Source organism: Rhinichthys klamathensis, unplaced genomic scaffold, assembly GCF_029890125.1.
Source record: "Rhinichthys klamathensis goyatoka isolate OS25496 unplaced genomic scaffold, OSU_Roscu_1.1 h1tg000040l_1, whole genome shotgun sequence".
Classification (NCBI taxonomy): Eukaryota; Metazoa; Chordata; class Actinopteri; order Cypriniformes; family Leuciscidae; genus Rhinichthys; species Rhinichthys klamathensis.
In genome coordinates this window covers 2,149,788-2,170,219 of record NW_026606587.1, presented here as the reverse complement: position 1 = coordinate 2,170,219, position 20,432 = coordinate 2,149,788, and the positions used below count along the sequence as shown (strand labels likewise).

At 37.7% G+C, this 20,432-nt stretch overlaps 1 protein-coding gene across 1 annotated transcript in view; it reads right to left on the bottom strand.

Annotated features, from left to right (window-relative positions):
- olfml2a (olfactomedin-like 2A) overlaps positions 1–19,131 on the bottom strand; it is a 28,365-nt gene extending 9,234 nt beyond the window's left edge. The window contains exon 1 of the mRNA XM_056246608.1: positions 18,842–19,131. Within this exon, the coding sequence (XP_056102583.1) occupies positions 18,842–18,910 (69 nt within the window). The 5' untranslated portion in view covers positions 18,911–19,131. The remainder of the gene's footprint in view (positions 1–18,841) is intronic.
- Positions 19,132–20,432: the final 1,301 nt, after the last annotated feature.

Genomic DNA, 20,432 nt, shown 5'->3' with positions numbered 1-20,432 from the left:
AAGACAGGGTTGTAGGAATGATCTGAAAAGTTACAAAACCTTATTTGGCTCATGAATATGAATTAGGTGGCCAAACGCTCTGATTGACAGAAGCTCTGCTTTGTCTAAAAGGGACAGTCCACCCAAACATGAATTATTTACTCACCCTCATGTTGTTTAAACCTCTATGGCTTTCTTTCCTCTGTGGAACACAAACGGTGATTTTCTGAAGAACGTTTCAACTGTTTATGTGTATACAGTGGAAGTCAATGGGGTCCAAAATTGGATTGGAACAACATAAGGGTGAGTAAATGATGACAGAATTATCATTTTTAAGTGAACTTTCTCTTTAAGTTCCAAGTTCCCGGTTGTTCCAAACCTGAATGGCTTTATTTTTTCTTTGGAACACAAAAAGGTGATTTTCTGAAGAATGTTTCAACTGTTTATGTGTATACAGTGGAAGTCAATGGGGTCCAAAATTGGTTTGGAACGACATAAGGGTGAGTAAATGATGACAGAATTATCTCTGTAAGAACTATCTCTTTAAGATCACTATAGTCTCAATGACTTTAGTGCATCAGAAACGTTCCTTTCTGGTTGACATTAATATGTAAAGACAGTATGACCCTGCATAAAAGTTAAAACACTATAACCTACTGTATTTGATTGACATCGGGCTCCGCCTCCATCTTGGCCCTTTTGCTCTCTGACGGTTTTCCCAAAGAGTTCAGGCCTGTCGTCTATCTGTACTGAGATTTAGAGGTCTCTATAAATGCCCAGCCATAGCACATGTGGAACTGCTTACAGACAGTGAAAGATTTCAGCCTTTCAGAAATTCTTCATTATAAGATCCGCTCTGTCTTTGAGACATCCATTTGTCTGATCTCGCAACTGCCACGTAATCAGGTATAATGGGTCTAAAGGCTCAGCGGGGTAAAATGAACTCTTGGGGTTTTTTCTCTCTCAAAACAATAAATAGCAACAAAAGACACGACAGACCTAAACACCTGTTTGTTGTTATGTGCTGTAACATTGTCCTGATCCATGAGGTCATCATATGTAACGTTTAAAGTTTTTTTTTAACCCGTTTAATCCCAAATTTTTTCTTGCAACTTGAGTACATGCATTTTACTCCTTAGACCTCCCTAACACTCAAACATTATGCCTTTTTTGATTTTATGTTGGTTAAGTTAGAGAAATATTAGGTTTTATACTCGGTCACAATAGTGACCGGTGGGAAACAACATAGTCAGAATTCATTCAAATTCTTCAATTAGACCTATTGACACAATTCATTCCAAGACATCCAATATCTCGTTTTGTCATTTCGTGAAGAAGGCTTGGTGAGCTGAAAAGGTTGTCATGTACAAAGTTACACCCTGGAGGAACTTCTGCTTGTTTGGCTAGACCCGTATGGGCTAGACCATGACTACACTTGGGCCCTGTCCTAGGCCAGTTTCAGCGAGATGTGTGTTCACTCATTCAGTGCACTGAAGATGGGCCGTACGTTGTAGAAAGGGTTGTTTGTGGTCATGTGTGGGGCACACCAATTGGTTCTCATGAACATCTGCCCAATCCTCCAGATAATTCACCTCTGCATCGCCATTCAATAGTCTACTTGGCAAATGGGCTGTTTCACCCTGGTACTCCCTATCTGAGCCATCACTATCACAGTCACTTTCAATTTTGGGTGGGGGTGGGGGGAAGGGGGTCACGTACGTCAAGAAGGTCCAGCACGTTGACCGTTTCTGGGACACTCATCACTACACAAAATTATAAACGCAATACTTTTGTTTTTGCCCCCATTTTTCATGAGCTGAACTCAAAGATCTAAGACCTTTTCTATGTACACAAAAGGCCTATTTCTCTCAAATATTCTTCACAAATCTATCTAAATCTGTGTTAGTGAGCACTTCTCTTTTCCCAAGATCATCCATCCCCCTCACAGGTGTGGCATGTTCAGTATAGGATTGCCAAAACCTGCCAAAACCTGCCAATACCAGCCAATACCTCTGTTTTCAATTGAAGCACTGTGTTATACTACCGGTCACAATTGTGACCGTAAACAAATTTACAAGTCTTACGAGCAAAATATATATGCAGGAGTATAATTCTCAAAATATATCAGTAGTAGACCCTTTAAAGATTATATGTACAAAATATGATAGTTCTATTTGTAAATTAAGATGTTTTATATACAACTTTTTGTAGTAGTCTGAGGAAGACATCTTCTTCTAGATGTGCAAGCAGGAAGTGAACTGATCTGGTCATGTGACCTTTCACACTAGTCACATGACATTAATTGATTTTAATCAAGACAATCTATTTTGTCATTTAAAAGTTGAATTTCTTGCCTAAAGTCAATAAAATAATTTTTAGAGCTTCCAGAAATAAGAAAAAAGCTGCGGTCACAATTGTGACCGGTGGGATTAAACGGGTTAAAAGGTAATTTAAACATTTCATCGTTTAAGCTTATGAGAATCCCTGAAATTATAACATACATTTTTGAGACAAAAGCTTGAAGAAAAAATGCGAATGTTTAAACAAAAAATGTTTAGATATAGTGTGACTTATACATCACACGGGCAAACACATTTGCATATGACTTCCTCCAGAGCAAGACATACACTGGAAGTGAGGGTCGCGTCAAAAGCGAATAGAACCCATTATAATCACTGACGCTGTCTACACCGGATACTGTATACAGATGTGTGTTCAGTTTCTGACACTCCACGGCACGCACATGACAATTGGAAGAGTAAATGGAATCGTAAAGGAACATCGCTTTGACGCGCCCGTTTAAACAGCTCATTTGCTCATTTCTGTACAGACTTCAGAAGGATATACCAGCGTCATGAACAAGTGGATGGTTTATTTTTAATGGTGTCATGGATCGCTTATATGTATATATTAGGTGTATATGTTCTGAGAATTTGACTACAGATTGTTTCGTAAACGTGGCACGTTGTAATGGAGAGTTTGTTTGCAAAGAAACTGTTGACAGATAAAGCAGCCATTTGTATTGGATCTGACAGCAGCTACATTGTGAACCACAAGGAAACGATTTTGTAATGCTTTGCTGTAAATAAGGGTTTTATATGGTTTTTTTCCCCAAAACACTGTGCAATAGCGAGAGGGCGTTGAAGCTGTTTCCTATGAATAGACGTTAGCCAATCATAACAGTGGCCAATTACTGACAAGCCTTAAAGGAGCCGCCCCTTAAAGGAGTAGTTCACTTTAAAATGAAAATGACCCCATGATTTACTCACCTTCAAGCCATCTTAGGTGTATATGACTTTCTTCTTTCAGACGAATACAATCAGAGTTATATTGAATAAACACCCTGATGCTTCCGAGCTTTATAATGGCAGTGGATTGCAACCATTGCAACCATCAGATTGAACCTCAAAAAAGTACATCCATCCATCATAAACGATCTCCACACTGCTCCGGGGGGTTAATAACAAGGGGGTAATCCACCAGCCGGAAACTGAAGTCTCCCCAGGGGCCGCCATTGGCTAACAAGCCTTCACCTGCTGTTAGCATTCCATTGACTCCCATTCATTTTGGCGTCACTTTGACAGCGAATAACTTTACATCTGAGGTGTTTAAAGACTCCATTTGTCCATTGAAACAACAATGTATAAAAGGCTCCATTACTTTGTATCTTCCGTTATGGCCCTGTAGAAGCAGTTTTTGTAAAAACAGACAAACGATTCCGTCATAACACGCGACTCTCTGTCGCTCAGTAGATAAATTACCGTATAGACAGGAGGAGAAGCTCGCAGGCAATCGGGGGGGCATGGAGGCATGAAGTCAAGGGAGAAGCCCATAGAGAGTTGTAAAGTTGTTCCTGCTGCTAGCTCATGGACAGCTAATACTCACGCTCTCCGTCTCTGCAAGATTCGGAAGGGAATGATTCAGATTTCTCTTGGCACAGCTACTAGAAGACTTACAACTATCAGACAGGTTGCTCACGTCACATCTACGTCATCAAGCTCAGTTTGAGGCGGCGCAGTACGCTCAGCCATCAGGAAGTGAGTGCTTCTAATTGACTTCACTTTTCTCCGTTGAAGTCTATGGGGTCGCTGTGTCCATTTCTTTTACTGTCTATGGTCAATAAAGACCTTCTGAAGCAAAACGATGAGATTGTGTAAGAAAAATATTCATATTTAAAACTTTAAAATGTAAAATAACTAGCTTACGGCTAAACGAACATACGGATTCGACTTTAGTCTAAAGCACAATTTATGTGAGTAATGCGACATACTGCTGATATTTATGCTATGCCATGACACACTGCGTTACTTCTGAAGTCATAAGTTGCGTAAGTTGCGCTTTAGGCGTAAGTAGAGTGTGTATGGGCGTTTGGCCATATATTACCAATATTCAATAAAAAATTCAATTTATATCTTTAAATAATCATTTACATCAGAACCAGAAAAAAATGATGCCAGATGATTAAATGTAGTTATTACAATTTAAAGTAAATTATTCATATTATGGGCAGGGAATCCCAATACTATAGACTTCAAATATATTTGCAGTTGCTAGTTAATTACATGGACTGACAGATCAAAACTCTTATTAACAAGGCTTAAAGTCCAAGTCCTTGTGGAGACTTTAATCATGTAGTTCCATGACAACCACACAATAATGCACACAGGGTGCCACGCAGAAACTGAGCTGTCAGCTTGAAGAGGAAGGATTTAATAAAAGCTTCGCTGTTCTTTTGTGTAAGCTCAGACTGATAGGGGACATTAAAAAGATTTAATCTGACAGTAATTTGCCCAACTTCTCAAAAACACATTTTATCCTCTGTTGAAATTACCAGAATGGCTAAACGAGTTAATTAGGTGAAAAGTCCAGCAACACTCGCAAACATACTCACACACACACGCAGTGTCTATAAGGCCTAGTGGGCTTTGACAATAAGAGCCCTTGTTAACTGGAATGAAAGAGTGTGTTATAGTCATTTTGGTGTGTGCATCAGGCATCAAGGCATACTCAGTTCTTTATAGGCTCTATTCTTCCCAAACACTCTCTGATACATACACATTATGTATTATACACTGCCCGGCCAAAAAAAAAAAAAAAGTCGCTGTTTGGATTTAAACAGGCAAATGCTTAATAGTCTATGATTGGATCATTATTGCAGTGATTATTATGTTTCGAGCATGTTATATGTTTGCCAAAAGTTCTTCTACCCCTAATTGATGGAGTGTGTACCTTTTCATTTCTTAAAGAACCATGTAGGAAGACACATCATGGCCATATTTCCGGATGACAATGTCAAGATTCATCAGGCTCAAATTGTGAAAGAATGGTTGGCAGGGAGCATGAAGAATCATTTTCACACATGAATTGGGACCTCTGAATCCTATGGAAACTTATTTCCGCCACAGAATAAAACATTTTAAAGGATAATTGCGACTTTTTATCTCACAATTGCGAGTTTACATCTCACAATTCGGACTTTATTTCTCAGAATTGCGAGATATAAAGTCAGAATTACGTGATATAAATCGCAATTGCATGTTAAGTCAGAATTGCGAGATATAAACTCACAATCGCGTGTTATAAATTTAGAATTGCATGATATAAACTAAGTCTCAATCGCGTGTAATAAAGTCAGAATTGTGAGATATAAACTGGTTGAGGAGATCCCCCCTTCTATGTGAAGCGCTTTGAGTGCCTAGAAAAGCGCTATATAAATGTAATGAATAAATTAAATAAATTATAATTAAACTCAATTGCGTGTTATAAACTCACAATTGCGAGAAATAAACAGACTTTTTAAAAGTCTGACTTTTTTTTTTCGCAATGGGGAGTTTATATCTTGCAATTCTTACAAAAAAAACCACGCAATTTTCACATCTTTTCTCAGAATTGTGAGATATAAACTTAGGTTTATAACACGCAATTGAGACTTTATATCATGCAATTCTGACTTTATATCACGCAATTCTGAAATAAAAAGTTTGCAAGACGTAAACTCACAATTGTGAGAGAGAAAAGAAAAGAAAACAAGCTTCCATAGAGTCCAGGCTTAAATTCATTCAAAGTCTTTGGGATGTGCTGGAGGAGACTTTACAGTGCTTGACTCTTGCACTGTCGAAACATATAACATGCTAGAGACATAATAATTACTGCACTAATAATCCAATCATAGACTCTTAAAGCTGCAGTCCGTATCTTTTCCTCTTTGTCGCCATCTCTCTGTTCGAAATCTGTAACTGCAGTGATTCGCGGAATTATTATCTTTACGTGGGTTGTAAATCGGCATAAAACAGCGCGGATGAACACAGTGCTTTGAGGCGAGTGCTGCTGTCAGTCACCGCGCTGTGTGGATACTGTCATACAGAATCACAGATTCACTTTTTGAAAGTTTGACCAACATAAGAATTTTCATAAGAAAATGTCTTCTGAACAAGTAAGTAAAATCCATTTTTGTTCTGACCAACTAAGGGGGAAAAAGCATTCGACATGATAAGCTTCGTTAGATTTAATCAACGCGATTTACAGCAACCGTGCAAATTATAGCCTACTTTGTTCTCAAATTGTTCATGTTAACAACATCACATCAGCATTGCGTGACTAATGATAAATTTAATGTGTTTTATGGTTACCTGCGTAGTTCAGAATTCATATTCTCTATAATAGCAAAACGAGAAAGGCACAACAAAGGAAACTCCATAACTGTGTGAATTAAGAAAACGTACTGTTACACGATTGAACTATTGAAATGTCTTACTTGTTCAGCAGAAAAAAGCCGTCTCTTCTTCCGTTTTGAACCCCTTCGGGAGTTCACGCACTTTTCAAAAGCCCCGCCGATGTTTAAATCCTTGTGTTCGCATGAAACGGTTTCTTTCTCTTTCTCTAGCCACCTTAAATCCGAAGTACGAAGTCTTTTGGGTTTTATAACTGCTGAATCTCCAGTTGACACTGATGGTTGTTGTTTGGATCTTTCTGGATGCCATAAGTTTAATTATGTAAAGTGCTGCGAGAAAAGCCTATACATCTAAACATCTCGTCACGCGCAGTATAGCCGGCTAGCCGAAACTCCTTCTTTATGTGTACGGGTGTGACGTCATGACGCAAAGACATGCTCGAATTTCCCGCGGAAACCCACCAGTACCACTGGAATAAAAATCATTATTACAAGCTAACCGTTTTGAATCTAGCTATGGCAAGCAGATAGTTTTGACCACTGGCAGAATACGTTTTTTTTAATATAATTATTTTGGATTATTTTTAACTTAAAAAAGTTACGGACTGGAGCTTTAAGTATTTAAATCCAAAAAGCGTTTTTTTTTTTTTTTTTTTTTTTTTTTGAAATTCAGCACGGTTATATATTTAATCTGTATTTCAATAGAATCCTTTTTTATTTAAGATATTTGTCATTATTTTACTTCCATATAAATGAACCACTAAATGAACTGTCCAGTAAGTGCACATAAAAACGGGGTCTTTACCACACAGATTTAGGTCTAATCAATTAAACAAACAGCATTCCAACAGTTCCAGGTCATGCAAACAAACACATTTGTTATCTAAACCTGCTACACTGACATTTGGTCTAACTGTACCAGTGTACCTCAGTCTGACCAAACAGGGAATGGGCTGCTGTCCTGAGATAAGATAGTTGTTTTTCCAAAAATACTTGGCAGGAGCAGTTGTCAACATTGGCCGCTTTTCTGAAAAGGCCTCTTAACCTAATAACCTCATGCCTGGTGAAGTAGTTCAGGTTATGAGTCTGATCTCTGCTTCAATGAGGTGTTGTCAATGGCCGGCTCGTCTTCTCCCTTTAATCTAGTGCTTTGAAACAACAATAAAGCAAGCTTATGGCTAGAATTCAAAACGATCCCACACTTAAAAAAACACGTGGAACCGTCTAGAGCATTCTGAAATTTCAAAGATACATTTCTTTGATGTGCACCAGGGTCACGGTTCATATCAAGTGTGCCTTCATTATTCTGCTAAAAAAATGAGATACAAAATTTTTTAAATAATTATTAAAAAAAAATCACCATCACCCTTCAGTGTCTACAGAAATTATTCTAACATGCTGATTTGCTGCTCAATCATTTTTTTATTTATTATTATCAATGTTGAAACAGTTGTGCTGCTTAATATTTTTGTGGAAACCATGATTTTTTTTCATGATTCCTTTATAGAATTTAATAGAAAGTTCAAAAGAATATAATTTATTTGAAACATAAATCGTCTTTACTGTCACATTTAATCAATTCTTAATTTCTTTTTGTTTTAAACCTAAGCTTTTGTACAGTTGTGTGTGTGTGTGTGTGTATATATATATATATATCATAATATGGTTTAAAAGATAGAACTAAAAGTAACTATCTATCTATTCTATCTAGACTATTCTATCATCGTTGGATGAATTGGTTTCTTCTGTCATGAAATTCAAATCTTTCTTTTCTATATGGCGTATCTTGACATCTTTCTGTCAATACGATGACCTGATGAATCAAGGACATGGCAAAAGAGTCAACATTAGCATACCAAGACAATCTAATCCCGTGTTAGTTGAGGGTTTTGGTGGAGTTCCCGGGTCACAAAAGACTGACAACCCCTATTATAGATGAAAACAAATAATAAATCAATGCCGTAACATATCCTAGCAAAACATATCAATGCAGAAGTATTGTATTAATTGAATCAACTGCGGTAATCGCACCCTTTATGACACTTGACAAAATACTGAATCTAGATCTGAAGACACAGACCTCTCCATCACTCCACTCCAACAGGACACACACAGACACACACATGCCATTAGGACAGACGTGTCAATTAGCCCCAAACTAGCTTAGTGAGCACTTGTTGGTTTTGGGGACACACAGCTACATTCCAGATGAGTGTGTTTATGTGTCACAGCTCTCTCTGAACCTCAAACTCTTCATGCTCTCAGCACAGCCAAGAGATGCGAGACGTTCTGAGGAAGTCAAACAGATGGTTCACGCTTAACAGAATCAGACTCTGCATCTCAGATACGGTGATTTCATTCAATGCCATCTGATTATAACACAAGCTTTTTTTTATTTTTGCACATCAAACTGATTATAATGATATCAATATTTGCACGATTTTTTCATTTTTTTAAGGTTTCAGTATATGTAATCATTGCATGTTTGTGAAAAGAAGTACACTTTAGCATGATTTTAAAAAGAGTACTTTTTATGGCAATACAAGAATATACTTGTGCGAACGGAATGTTTTTCCGACACTTAATTGCATGTTAATTGCAATTAAGTAAAAAATTATTATAGTTTACATTTATATTAAATGCAATTAGTTTAACTTAAAGGATTAGTTCACTTTTTAAAAAACTTTTGCTGATAATTTACTCACCCCCATGTCATCCAAGATGTCCATGTCTTTCTTTCTTCAGTCAAAAAGAAATTAATGTTTTGATGAAAACATTAATTTTTGATGAAAACATTCCAGGATTTTTCTCCATATAATGCACTTTGCTGGGCACCAAACGGTTCAAGGTCTAAATGACCGTTTCAGTGCAGCTTCAAAGGGCTTTAAACGATACCAGACGATGAATAAGGGTCTTATCTAAAGAAACAATCTGTCATTTCAAAAATAAATAAAAAAGTAAAAGTTTTATAGGCACAAATGCTCGCCTTGCGAACTCTCCTGTTCGAACTCGTTCATCAAAATGAACGAATCTTTTTTCGAGTCAATGACTCGAAAAAAGATTCGTTCATTTTGATGAACGAGTCAATGACTCGAAAAAAGATTTGTTCATTTTGATCAAAAATTTCGTTTTTCCACGCGCCTGGCGTATGTTTTCAATTGTTTTCAATGGGAGCGCCGCGTTTTTTAAACGCCATGAGCGTAACGAGGCGCCGGACGTTTTTTTCACGCTGAAGCGCTGAGAGCTCGGCGTTTTTACTGGTCGTCGAGAGTTGAAAAATGTTCAACTTTGGGTAAAACTTAGCGCTCATCACTGTCACTTTTACCCAGCCGTCCAATCACAGTGGAGGAGGGGCGGGACTAATACCACACCGACCAACTGTCACAACATTCTTTCTGTACAACGACATCAACCAGCAGAGCTAACCGAACAAAATGGATGAAAAATTAATTTTCAGTATGAAACAAATTATCTGCGAAATCAGTTACAAGTAAACTGTGCTGCGGATATTCTGTATCATAGCAACGAAACGTCTCAACGGAAAAAACGCTGTGCTGCCAAAACGCTCTCAAGCGCCCACAGCTAGGCGACTTCAGCAGAGCGTCTAGCGTTTTCAGCTGGCTAAAAACGCTTTGGTGGACACACGGCCTTAGTATGGTGAACACATCAAAATAAGTGTACTTCTTTAAAGCACAACAAATGCTATCTGCAAATATATATTTTTTAGGTTTTTAAGTAGTGCACATTTAATACAATTAAGGTCTCTTCTTTTTCACAAGGGTTTATCTGCCTCTCTCCTAATTTCAAGATATCAAAACTTAATTTGAGGATAAAAGCATTGCATTAATGCAATAAAAGCCATGGGTTACAGTGATTTTACCACAGGCACCAGGTGTTCTTAGACAAGAGGCAAAGTTTTTTTTGCTCTTGTTTACGACAGCAACAGCATTGGCCCTGTCCCAAATGGAACCCTAAGATCTTTCTCTGAGCATCAGGTGCGAATAACGGTCACAAAGGGGGCGCTCGCGAGCACCCTTCTGAAACCCAAAATGACAAATAGGATACTCTATATATATATAGTCTTGTGGACTTAACGGATACACGCATAGATATCCATAATAAAGGCTAGATGTCTTACGACGGAGTCTCTATCGTCATCACCGGCGGCCATCTTGTCACAGGCAAGCTGGTACGGTACCTGATGTAAGAGGAGTGATCAGCACGAACACAAATACTCGTATCTCGTTGAAATCTTGATGGGTTTACAAAAGATTTGGTTTCTTACAAACGTTATTAACGTGGCTATAATTCTGGATGATTATTTATTTATACACTTATTATTCATAAGTATGCAGTGTCATAACTACATCTCTGACGTTTATAACAAACCAAACCGTTTGAAAATCGGTAGAAAATTGAGCAAGTTATGGTTATTTAATAAGTACATGCACCATTAAAACACAATGTTACGAGTGAGTGAGCTGCCTGTGACAAGATGGCCGCCAGGTGCGGACGTCGACCTCCATTGGCCAGCAGCGTGGACGAGACATCTAGCTTTTATTATGGATATGTGGCGTCCATTGTAAGTCCACAAGACCGCAAGTGCACATGAAGAGTGCCATTTGGGACAGGGCCAATTAAATAAAAACCACCAATGGTTCAATAAAGTGTAACCAGCATAACCAGCATTTTTGCCAAGTAATATATGATGTGTTTCCATCTAGTGTAACCCCTCTAGTCCTACTTGTCCCGCTCAGAGCGGGACTCAAACCGGCGTCTCCAGCATGGAAGCCAGGCACGCTAACAAGGACACTAAAGACCGTAGTCTCAAGCGTCAAAAGCTAGTGCGCCTCTTGAGATCAGATGAGTGATGTTGACCCTGTATGGTATGAACATGAATTCAGGCACCAGAAAAGTGTTATACACTAATCATTGGGGCACCGATGACTCAGTTTTCAAAACGATTACGTAATTTGTGCATTAAAACGTCACTGTTGTTTAGTATCAACAATGCTATAACACTTCCTATTTGATTTGTTATGATTTGATTTGATTTGTATGACGTTTGTTTATGATGCATCTGAGCATGATCACTAGTTTTTAAAGGGAATTGAGGAAATTTGAATGGAGCAATGTTTCAGCGAACTTCTGGCTGCCTGGAGCCAATTGAGACACACCCATGGTTCATTATTCTAATGCTGTTTATGTAGTGTGTATGCCGTTTATGGTTTCCAGCCAACTTGCCACATTAAAATAGAAAGTGCATTGGCTTTGAACACGGCTTATCCAATCAGAATTTAGAGTCAGAACTATCTGTTCTATAGAGTGGAACCAACACGATCTCATGAAAGTGCGCATCTATACCACGAATTTAATCAGCGGCGCTGGTTCCGGAAGTATTTTTTTTTTCCATTCATTACTCCCATAGGATTAAAATGTCTTTATTAAAGTATTATTAGCCATGAACCAATAAAATCAGCTGAGGTGAATCACAAAACTACAAACTTTGATTTGAAGCTGTTGTTCACAATTATAAAAAAAAAAAAAAAATTGAAATAATGCGGACTGACAGCTTCAACAGAAGCAAATATCATCGATTAACAACCTTGTAGGTCTGTCTTTATTAAAGGTTTATAAGATATCGTAAAAAAAAATAAAAAAAATCCCAATGGAGAAAATGAATGGAGTTTTTACTTCCAAACCCAATCTGTTCAAAATGAACATCAAAAAACTACAGTCGTTTGTTAATTTAACAGAGAGTGCAGAAAGCACATGAAAATGAATGTCGAGAAACCCAAATGTTTTACGCAAATATGCTGCAAATAGCCCAGGTTCATGCTGGCAAATAAACATTAACCAAACATCATCTGCTGTGGCAGGCCATGAGTTATAATAGTGCTGGATGGTCAGGAGCTGCCATTAGAAGGGCCACCAAAGGTCTAGATCTTGCTCACCACACAACCAATGTATTTCCTGTTCATTCACTAAACACACCGAGGTCAAAGACCAACTCTTATGTAAAGGTCTATATAAAAGAATATTGGCATTGTTGCAGCATTTTGAGGCTCAGTGTCTGGTCTGGATAAAAATATGACAGCCCTTCAGCTATGATGGCCATCATTACCGTGACGGCTCGGTAAAAGATGTGACGCATTAAATGGGAGACAGATGTCCCCGGTTACTCCTAGTTTAAATCTTGTGGTAGAAGTGTTACGACAGTTTCATAAACAGGAACTGCTTGAGTCTTTGATTGGCATTGTGTGAGGTAATGTCCCAAGAAACTACAACCGATAGACTTTCTCTGCTTGTGTTCTGTTTTAGCATCAACCAAATCATTCTTCATCCCTCCATCTTTGTTTCTCTGTGCATCATTTCCAAGATCAGTCTTCATTTTGGGCATGTTGTGCCAATGATAGTATATTTTATGTTTAATGTTAAATAGTATGTATTTAAATAGGATTTTAATTTTAAACCACTGCCATGACTAATCTACTCAAGTGTCTCCAAAGTATCTTGTTTTTAATGTCAATGTCATGATGCTTTTTTGTCTGTAATTAATAATTTATTTTTAAATACATTAAAATGTATTTTAAATATATATAATTAATAACAATTAATTTAAAAAACTTTATAAATGCTTTTATTATATATATATATATATACACTCACCGGCCACTTTATTAGGTACCCCATGCTAGTAACGGGTTGGACCCCCTTTTGCCTTCAGAACTGCCTCAATTCTTCGTGGCATAGATTCAACAAGGTGCTGGAAGCATTCCTCAGGGAGTTTGGTCCATATTGACATGATGGCATCACACAGTTGCCGCAGATTTGTCGGCTGCACATCCATGATGCGAATCTCCCGTTCCACCACATCCCAAAGATGCTCTATTGGGTTGAGATCTGGTGACTGTGGAGGCCATTTTAGTACAGTGAACTCATTGTCATGTTCAAGAAACCAATTTGAAATGATTAGAGCTTTGTGACATGGTGGAAGTAGCCATCAGAGGATGGGTACATGGTGGCCATAAAGGGATGGACATGGTCAGAAACAATGCTCAGGTAGGCCGTGGCATTTAAACGATGCCCAATTGGCACTAAGGGGCCTAAAGTGTGCCAGGAAAACATCCCCCACACCATTACACCACCACCACCAGCCTGCACAGTGGTAACAAGGCATGATGGTTCCATGTTCTCATTCTGTTTACGCCAAATTCTGACTCTAACATCTGAATGTCTCAACAGAAATCGAGACTCATCAGACCAGGCAACATTTTACCAGTCTTCAACTGTTCAATTTTGGTGAGCTCTTGCAAATTGTAGCCTCTTTTTCCTATTTGTAGTGGAGATGAGTGGTACCCGGTGGAGTCTTCTGCTGTTGTAGCCCATCCGCCTCAAGGTTGTGCGTGTTGTGGCTTCACAAATGCTTTGCTGCATACCTCGGTTGTAAAGAGTGGTTATTTCAGTCACTGTTGCCCTTCTATCAGCTCGAACCAGTCTGGCCATTCTCCTCTGACCTCTGGCATCAACAAGGCATTTCCGCCCACAGAACTGCCGCTCACTGGATGTTTTTTCTTTTTCGGACCATTCTCTGTAAACCCTAGAGATGGTTGTGCGTGAAAATCCCAGTAGATTAGCAGTTTCTGAAATACTCAGACCAGCCCTTCTGGCACCAACAATCATGCCACGTTCAAAGTCACTCAAATCAACTTTCTTCCCCATACTGATGCTCGGTTTGAACTGCAGGAGATTGTCTTGACCATGTCTACATGCCTAAATGCACTGAGTTGCCGCCATGTGATTGGCTGCTTAGAAATTAAGTGTTACCGAGCAGTTGGACAGGTGTACCTAATAAAGTGGCCGGTGAGTGTATATCATATATATATATATATTCTTTTTTAATCATAATTGTGTATTCTCCAGTATTATTGTAGTATTAATTACAATTATAACATTTATTAACATTTTAAATAGCTTTTATTTTTAACATTTTTTGTTTTAATTTAGCCTTTAATTAATTTTGTTGCTTTTGTCATTTTGATTGTTATTATTACTTTTAAAATATATTTTTATTTAGCTTTAATTTACAACCCCAAATCATAAAACGTTGGGACATTTTGTAAAATGCAATAAAATCAAGAATCTGTTGTTTGTTCATTCTTTTTAACCTTTTTTTTAAACTGACAAAACTACAAAGAAAAGTTTCCCAATGTTTTCACTGAGCAACATAATTGTATTTTGTAAATATGAACAAATTTTGATTTTGATGGCTGCAACACACCCCAAAAAAGTTGGGACAGAGACATGTTTACCACTGTGTCACATCACCTTTCCTTTTAATTACCCTTTTTAATCATTTGGGAGTTGAGGATACTAATTGTTGGAGTTTTGCTAGTGGAATATTTGCCCAATCTTGTCTGAACAAGACAGCCGCTCAACAGTCTGTGGTCATCATTGCCTGATTCTCCTTTTCATGATGGGTCATACATTTTCCATAAGAGACATATCTGGACTGCAGTAAACAGGCAGGCACATCCCTTCTATGGTGCAGAGTGTCTAGAAACCACTCAGTTGTAGCATGTGAGGCCTGGCATTGTCTTGCTTTCCAGGAAAGATGTCATCTTGATGGAAGTTTATGTCTCTGTACAATCCAATTATATGCCTCCATGTCAATGGTACCTTCACAATAATGCAAGTTACCCATAGCGTTTGCAATGATGCACCTCAATACCAGGACAGATGTTTGCTTTTGCACCTGTCGCTGGTGAAAGTCTGGTTGGTCCCTTTTGTCTTTGGGACTGAGAACTCGATTCCATTTTCTCCCCAAAACAAGCTGAAACATGGATTCATCTGATCACAGACATTTCCACTTTCTTCTAGACCATCTGAGAGTAGCTCAGGCCCAGAGAACTCGCCGGCATCTCCACATAGAACCGATGTAAAGCTTTCTCCTTGCGTAAGAGAGATTCAAGTGGCATTTCTTAATGCAGAGTCAGACTGTGTTCAGTGAAAACGGTTTTCCAAATTACTCCTGAGCACATGTGGCTGTATTTAACCGAGTAGCATGATGGTATCTTGTGCAATGCCATCTGAGGGCTCAAAGGTCACGCACATTCAACAGAGGTCTACTGTCTTACACAACACAGACTGAGATTTCTCTGGATTCCCTGAATCTTGTGTATGGAAGATGATGAAAGGCATAAATGCTTTGCAATCTTGAGAAACGTGATTTTTTAATTGTTTGACAATTCTCTCAAGATATTTGGCACAAAGTGATGAGCCATGACCCATCTTTGCTTAAAAAGACTGAGAAGCACTTTTACACCCAACCACGATACCCTCAACTATTACCAATTCACCTGCTTATTGTGGACTGTTTCAAAATAGTTGGATAATCTAATTTGGATAATCTTTTCACTTTTATTTGGTCTCTGTCCCAACTTTTTTGGGGTGTGTTGCAGCCATCAAAATCAAAATTTGTTCATATTTACAAAATATGTTGGTCAGTGAAAACATTGGAAAACGTTTCTTTGTAGTTTTGTCAGCTAATAAAAGGTTAAATAGAATGAACAAATCACAGATTCTTGATTTTATTGCATTTTACAAAATGTCCCAACTTTTTCTGATCTGGGGTTGTATTTTATTTCAGTTTTATTAATTTTAGGACTTCAACTTCAACTTATTTATTTCAGTTAGTTTTTTTTTTTTTTTTTTTTTTTTAGCTTTTCATTATATTTCATTTCAGGTTTATTTATTTTAATAGCCAAGTTTCAGTTTTAGTTAACAATAACAACACTTAGACACTTAGAATGAAATTACACTTTTTGCTTGATTTTTACATCAAATAAGTTATTCCATCAAACATGTTCTTGAAAATGCTACAAAAGTTCATCAACCCTCTAGGCGACAGAAAAATGTCTAAAGAACAAACACATTCTCTTGACTCTTTGGTTTGAGCTTTTTTTAACATGCAGGTTAGTTGTTTTTACAAAATTTTCAGCTAATTATCCCACATTAGTAACAGGTTTTTGTTATCACAGCCTTGCTACCAATGCTGTTTTAACCTCCTCACCTTTTCACACATTTAACCAACAACAAAGACGTTTTAAAAAAGTTTGCAACATAACACAATTAGTTAGGGTTACTGAGTTGGTGACTATCATTTACAATGAGTCAAGACCTCTCTCTCACACACACACACACACACACACACACACACACACACACACACACACACACACACACACACACACACACACACACACACACACACACACACACACACACACACACACATACACAGTCATAAGAGGGTAGGGCATGTTTCTGTGGGACCGACAGGGCTGTTCTTAAGTGCTACAGCTGTGTAAGCAGACATATATTGTTTTTAACCCCAGCAGAACTCGACTCCAATTACCATGCTAGGCACCAAGCCCAAAACACACTCACACACCCTATCAGGGTCAGTTTTAAAACAAATGTCGTGGTTTTCTGAGGAAATGACGGCTGTGCTATCTGTCCAAAAACTTGTTGAGGGACATCTGTCTGTGGTTGTAATCGCAGCCTCAGTTGCACTGTTAGCACAGCTGAGGTTTGACACACTGACTCATCTGAGTCTAAAACAGGGACAAACAGAGCAAAATAAATACATTAGGGAGCTTTGGCAGAGAGTTCAGCTACTTTACAACTCAGTATGGTGTTTTGCAGGTGCACTGTGCATTAAAACTATCACAGCAAGCTGCATTGTGGTCAGTTCTCACAGTTTTAGCCTAAAAGGCCTGGACTGGATTTAGAGTAAGGTCAGGGGTCTAAAATGCCAATTAAATGATATTGCTATGCCATCTCAAGGATTAAAGACTGGAATGTTCTGGCAGTGCCAGGAGTAATTTAGGCAAAGGCATATGTGCCAAAATATGTTGCCTGTATGCCGCTTTGGGAGGGGAGATTGTGTGAGAAAGCATATTTGTTAAGTGTTGTTTGAGTTATCCTGAATGATCTGTCTGTGAAACTTGACTGTGGAAACCTCCCTTCTCCCATATGGGCTTTTCTGTCCAGTTGCACCACTTACATAGTCTGATCTGGAACGCCGTGAACACGGACAAGTCGAGTGATGCAAATCCCAGTGCTGTTGAACTAAACATCAGCATTCCTGGAAAGCCGCTTGGCCAATCAAATTCAAGGACTGGAGTCTGGAACTGACTAGTGTATCTTTGTCACCAGAACGATTATTTAACCATAGGCCCGGTTTCACAGACAGAGCTTAGATTAAGCCAGGATTAGGCCTTTGTTCAATTAGGGCATTTAAGAAAGCTTTTATAAACGTGCCTTTATAAAAACATTATTGGTGTGCATCTTGAGAAAAATCAAAGGCAACTGACATTTAAGATTTAAGATCAGTGAAAGTTACTTTCAGTTAAAACAGATCAAACATGCATTTTAGTCTGGGACTAGATTTAAGCCTTGTCTATGAGACCGAGGCATAATATAATATAATATAATATAATATAATATAATATAATATAATATAATATAATATAATATAATATAATATAATATAGGGCGTTCAACAGTTTAGGGTTGGTAATTGTTTTTCTCTTATGCCCACAAGGGCTGCATGTATTTGATCAAAAATACAGTAAAACAGCAATATTGTGAAATATTATTGGCCTATATAAAACTTACTGACCTCAAACTTTTGAACGGTAATGACTTAATACAGATTTCATGTTCCTTCAGAATCCTGTATTAAGTCAGATTAACATTATACATTTGACCTCGTGGAATTTCACGTTTCATTAACGCTGATTACAGGACACGTAATTTCACAATCCCCAGATGAACTTCCATTTCAAAGTCTCACGAATGCTAACAGATACAGGCACTCCCATGATCCAGTACAATTGCAAAATGAAGAAAATGCTGTCTGCTCTTCATAATTTGGCTGGAGGTTTGATGTCCAGTCTTCAACTCTGCCAAAAACACCATGCGCAACAATGGCATGCCAATATTAAAGACAAACGAATCTAGTAATCAGATGATAAATGCACTTGTCAAGTAATCGAAACGAGATCATATAGGCCTACACTAATAATCATATTTATTGCAAAACAGTGTTTAGCAAGCTGTGCGTAATCTGTGCGTAAAATTTAGCTATTTGTTGTTCAAAATAAAACGAAATGAAACGCCTCTTACCTTATTCATAGCTCTTGCATCTCTGGCCAAAAGAAGCATATATGTTAAAATACTTGCGTAGATCCACATTTTTCATTAACTAACCCAAGTCCCTTTTTTTAATGCACACCTTCCACCTGATGATATGATTTGGCGTCTCTGAAAGCACCTGTATCCTCCCTCAGCCTGGAATTATGAGCCTAGATCCACTAGAACACAGGTTTACGGCTCCATGATTACAGGTCGGTGCCATGCAGAGTTGTGTATGTTGTGACGCGCAACTTCAGTGTAAGCAGCAGCTCGAGCTCGAGCCGCTCAGATCTGTGATAAACGCGCGCACACACCCACCATCATCCCCATCTCGGACACGCTGTCTGTGCCAATGCAAGGAGGGGGAACCACTGGCACCACTTCTGTGCCACAAGGACATTTGTGTTTTGAGCGTATTTGTAAATCTCCAAGGACATTTAAAAGTCACCGCTGACCACTATAATTATATTTCTATAATCAAAAGTTATGCGTAAGTTGCCTACGTGGTTGATGGTACATACAAAACCTCTCATTTTTATGTTTCATGTTTTTCTTCTTAATAATAATCGTATCGATATTATTAATGTTAGTATTATATATAGTTTATATTTTCAGGGACAAATAACGGGCAACGTAAAGCAAAGCTTCAGATTGAGTTTTCGCTGTTGTCTAGCGCCCTCTTTCGGTCAATAATGATTATACAATCATGACGGGAACATCTCGTGTGCATCTGGTGTGAATAAAAAGTTTTTAAATGTGCCAGACATGCTAGAAGTGCTTATGGTGCTTTACTACAATGCATTAACTAACATTAACTAACGAACAATACATTTGTTTCAATGTATATTAAACTTCGTTAAGTTACTAAAAATAGGTAGCTAATAAAAATGCAACTGTTCATTGATATTTCATGTTCATTTAGGTCCATTAAAATTTAATAATAGGCTATTAATAGACACGACTTTTGAATTTAATAATATGTTGGTAAATGTTGTAATTAACAAAGATTAATAAATAAAGTGGGCCTAGGCTATTTTTCATTAACTAATGTTAACAAATGCTACCTCATGTAAAGTGGTCACTTTATTTTACAGTTTTCTGGTTACACATGTTACATGTAGTACTGTATAATAACTATAAATAATGCATAATTACATGCAACTAACCCTAAACCAAACCCTCACAGAGTAAGTACATGTAGTTAATTATTATTACTCTACTTAAATGTAAAATTACACTGTAACACAGTCACCTTAAAATAAAGTGTAACCGTAAAGTGTTAATAAGAAAAGCAGGCTATTCTCTTTGAGAAAAAAAATCTACTTTAATAAACAACAATAAAAATTCAAATAGGATAAATAAAATGTCAATAAATACAGTAAATGGGAAATTAAATCGACATGAATAATATGTCAGCATATGTGCATTAATGAATATGATTAAGAACTGCTTTCAAATATCAGCCTGTTTTTGTATAGGCCTAAACTTTCTCTTCAAAAATGTTATTTAAAGGGATCGTTCACCCAAAAATGATTTTTTTTTATTTATTACTTACTCACCCTCAAGTTGTTCCAGACATGAG